The following is a 4419-nucleotide window of genomic DNA, read 5'->3' on the forward strand; positions in this document are numbered from 1 at the left end:
CCACCAAAACTGTTTATTGAGACAAATTTATTTGTCCCAAAGGTTCCATTGGCTCTTATAATTGCACCTCCATATTTTACGATGAGTCCTCTAATGAAGATAGGTGTTACCACCAAAACTGTTTATTGAGACAAATTTATTTGTCCCAAAGGTTCCATTGGCTCTTATAATTGCACCTCCATATTTTACGATGAGTCCTCTAATGGAGATAGGTGTTACCACCAAAACTGTTTATTGAGACAAATTTATTTGTCCCAAAGGTTCCATTGGCTCTTATAATTGCACCTCCATATTTTACGATGAGTCCTCTAATGAAGATAGGTGTTACCACCAAAACTGTTTATTGAGACAAATTTATTTGTCCCAAAGGTTCCATTGACTTTTATAATTGCACCTCCATTGATTACGGTTGTCAAAACGTTCATGGTTGTTGGTTATTTGTTTTTTTCTCCTCTCTTTAAATGCGAGTAGTATATGATTACTGAACCCCCACAACTGTGGGGTCATAAAACAATAAATCATCTAAGCACCGCATTCCTTTTCAATGATTCAACACCTCTAATCCTCAATTTTTAAAATGCTAAAACCGTATAAATAGCTGAAGGTTCTGCTTAAAAAATACAAAGAATATTAAAGTCCCTAGAGGATAATGTAAGTGTAATATTAATTTGTCTAGATTTTTTCTCTCCATTCACTATAAAATTTACGCAATATATTATGTGTGTAAAGAAAAAATAACAAAGTTGTCTATATATCTTTTAATGAGTTATAGAATATTCGAAAACAGCACTCTTCTTGGCTTTTCCTTCCTCAACTGTGTGATGGTTCCCTCAATCAGGTTTACAATTCTCGTATTACTTTCCACCATCTCTAACTTTATCTTCTTCAAATTATCAATCTGGGAGGAAATTTCCCCCCAGCTCATGGGACTTATATTTTTGAAGTGTTCATCACACTTTTTCCTGAAAAGAAATAAAATACATATAGAAAGAAAGATAACTCTAAATTTATTTTTACATCATTGATGATAATAAAGCACTTTTGATGTTTAGTTTTTTTTTTGTCTATTCTTTTATATTCTATAACATACAACGTTGAAAGATAAAACGTGATTATCAGTCAAAAACAGAGGTTTTATTTTATTCTGTATTGTATCATAAACATTTTAATTTCCATACTTTCTCTTATCCAAATAATAGCGATCATTTATCGTATTTTAATATAACATTTTGATCTTTTAGTATTCATTCAGGAAAAGAACTGACATCTTTTTCTTATTCTCTTTCTCTTCTTCTCCATCTTCCTCTTCTTCTTCTTCTCTCCCTCTTTTCTTGTTTTTACCATCTTTTCTAAAAAAAAGAATTACATATATAAATAAATAATATACATATATTTAAGTACGCCTGAGTCAGAACAACTCTACAACAGATATTAATCTGAGACACCTTGTTATTTTTTTTACTTAGGATCAATTGTAAACGTTTTTTTTATGTCTTAATACTCTTCTATTTCCTATAAAAAGAACAGTAACACCAATACATTACTAAATTCGCCAGTGTACTAGTATTCATTAGGAAAGTTCATGCTACGTACACACTAATTATCTAAGCGTTATAGGAATTTTACACCTAGGGATTATAATCATTTAAACAAGCCGAATCAACAATATAAACAAAAATCATGTAAATCAAAACTTACAGGGCTGAAGAAGAAGAAGATTCACCATCAAACATCCGGTGTTCATAGAACCCTTTCCCAGTACTGTAAAAATTAAAAAAAAAAAGTTTTGAATATCTACGATTGGAAAACATACATGTTGAAACATAAGATTAAATGTATGCAAATCCTTTTTTGTTTTTTATTTACGATAATAAATACAAATTTATCATCCGAAAAACGAAAAAAAAGAAACGAAAGAAGAAGTAATGTGTTGCATGCTGAAAAGAAACATTTTCATTCAGGCGAGAATAAACTTGAGATGTTTACCCCCCCCCCCCCCAAAAAAAAAAAACCAACCTCCAATAGTAAGTAAAATGATGTTCATATTGACATATAAAATTACAAGAAAAGAAAAGAAACTTACGAAACTTTGGGGTGAAAAGTTGTCCCAAAATGAATTGGGCTACTTTCCACCCCTCTCTCCTCCTCACCAAATCCTGGCATTTCTTCTACACTGCCAATTTTGCATAGGTACTTTTTCTGTACAAAAAATCTGTAGTACTGGAAAATTACTTTTAAAATATAGTACTTTTTTGTTACTTTAAATTTATTGTAATATTTAGGTACCTGTTTTTTATAGTACTTGATTTGTACTTAAAATTTAAGTACTTAATTTGTACTTTAATTTTGTAGTACTAAATATGTACCTCAAATATTAGGTACTCATTTTGTACCTGAACATTATTGTACTTTTTTGGTACTGTAGTTTCATTGTACGATTTTAGTACCTTTATTTTGTAGTGCTTGATATGTACTGAAAATTTGTGTACTCAAATTGTACTTTAATTGTGTTGTACTGAATATTTACCTCAAATATAAGGTACTCATTTAGTACCTGCATTTTAATGTACGTTTTTGGTACTGAAGTTTCATTGTACTAATGAAGTACTGTTGATTTTAAGTACTTGATTTGTACAATCAATTAATAGTAATTATGTGTTACCATACATTACAAGTCCTAATTGTGTATAACTATTTCATAATAGTGTGTTTCTTCATTTTATATCAATTTTTCAACAGCAATTTGTTGCATTGCTTTTGTAATCATCAAAAAAAGAATCATTTGTTTTATTTACTACTCAAATACCATTGTTGTGATATTTTAAACTTGCCCTTTAACAAAAGTAGCAGTGTATATTAAACTTGAAAAATTCCATACTTACCATTCAGGTTATATCTTTCTTTTATCTATATAAACTCATAGATATCAGCATTAAAATTATGAATGCCAGACATGCAAAAAACTCATTAGTGTCCTTTGAATAAAAAAAGTTCAAAAGGTCAAGTGAAGTATGAAGTTGAAGAGCATATAGGAACAAAAATTTCTCAACAATTATAGTTGGTACTTTTCAAGTTACCTTCCTATTGGTGGTGTCCAATTGATTCTTAATGTCTGCTTGAAATCAACACAATCCCTTCTGGAACCTTGATTCTGACAACACTCATGTTCACTTGCCAAAAGCAGAACCACATTTATACTGCACTCGTTCTATTTGAGCAGTCAAAATGCGTTGACCGTATATTTCTATGTCATATACAGTCACTGACCTGATATCACTTTTCCTCATGAATATTTAAATAGAAATTGTCGAAATTAAATCATTCATAAGACCTCTTCGACCTGTTCTTGTTTCCAATGTAAGCAACGATATGTGTTTAACGACTCAAGCTTGTTTCTTTAAAAATTTTGTGAAAACATATTTAACTTATTAATATTTTTTGTTTGCAACCTATAAATCATTATGTTTTATGTTTATTGTTGATATTTTAGTCTGTTAACAAACGAATTCGTTTACCATTGATTGCGTAATGATGTACATTTCGTCGTGTTGTATATTTCTTCGCCTGTGTGATAAGAGGCCTTTTTAAAGGAGAATTTTCCCAATATTTAAATCAAATAAATAACATTAACACACTAAACAACAATTGAAAATGTTTTTTTTAGATTGCAGTATAAAGACAATAATAGTGCATTGACTTGACATATCAACGATATAAGGATTCGGCCCGAAACGGGGAAAATGCTCGGCTATTGCCAAAATCATCCAAAACCAGTATATGGCTGGCACCTACATTGTATTAAAATATGGTGATTCTGAGTTTAAGCATCTCCAAATTATTAACCAAAACAAAAAACTGGAATTATTTTTACAATTGTTCCGTTTCCATGGAAATGGCAGCCATTTTTTATGGTCTTAAGACCTACAGTTACCCAAAATTTTGTGTTCCCTATTATACTTAACTATCATTAAGATTGGTTCCATTGGCTCCGAGAAAACTGGAGGACAAAAATAGGTGGAAGTATAATAATAATAATAATAATACAGAAAAAGAAACAGAGGAAAAGCAATATGTCACCCGACATTGTCGATCGGGTGACATAATAATAAAAATAATAAGAACTGAGCAAAACCAATAAGTCTCCAAACTTTGTTTGGGAGACTTAATAATGTACAGCAGCCATTGCAAATAAACACATGAATTGAAATACTATTGGTGACCTTCTGCTCTTACCTGCTATATGGTCTGGTTGTTGTCTCTTTGACACATTCCCCATTTCCATTCTCAATTTTAAATTTAAATTTACATATATGCAAAATACTAAGAATAAGCATGATTAAGCTTTTAGAGCAAAAACCGTCATGACAATCTTTTATTTCAAATTGTAAACAGAATAGGTTTCATGACATCTTGTACTTC

General features: G+C 30.4%; 1 protein-coding gene across 2 annotated transcripts; it reads right to left on the minus strand.

Moving 5' to 3' along the window:
- Positions 1-743: 743 nt before the first annotated feature.
- LOC143052258 (uncharacterized) lies at positions 744-2165 on the minus strand. 2 transcript variants are annotated; one of them, XM_076225249.1, is made up of 4 exons: positions 2084-2165; positions 1699-1761; positions 1266-1349; positions 744-962 (listed from the first exon to the last, which is right to left on the minus strand). In XM_076225249.1, exons 1-4 carry the CDS (start codon positions 2161-2163, stop codon positions 767-769), a joined length of 423 nt encoding a protein of 140 aa, XP_076081364.1. In that variant the 5' UTR covers positions 2164-2165; the 3' UTR covers positions 744-766. The 2 variants fall into 2 exon arrangements, with proteins under 2 accessions (XP_076081364.1, XP_076081365.1); XM_076225250.1 differs by lacking the exon at positions 1699-1761.
- Between the last annotated feature and the right edge of the window lie 2254 nt (positions 2166-4419).

The sequence above is a fragment of the Mytilus galloprovincialis genome, chromosome 11 (assembly GCF_965363235.1).
Source record: "Mytilus galloprovincialis chromosome 11, xbMytGall1.hap1.1, whole genome shotgun sequence".
Classification (NCBI taxonomy): domain Eukaryota; kingdom Metazoa; phylum Mollusca; class Bivalvia; order Mytilida; family Mytilidae; genus Mytilus; species Mytilus galloprovincialis.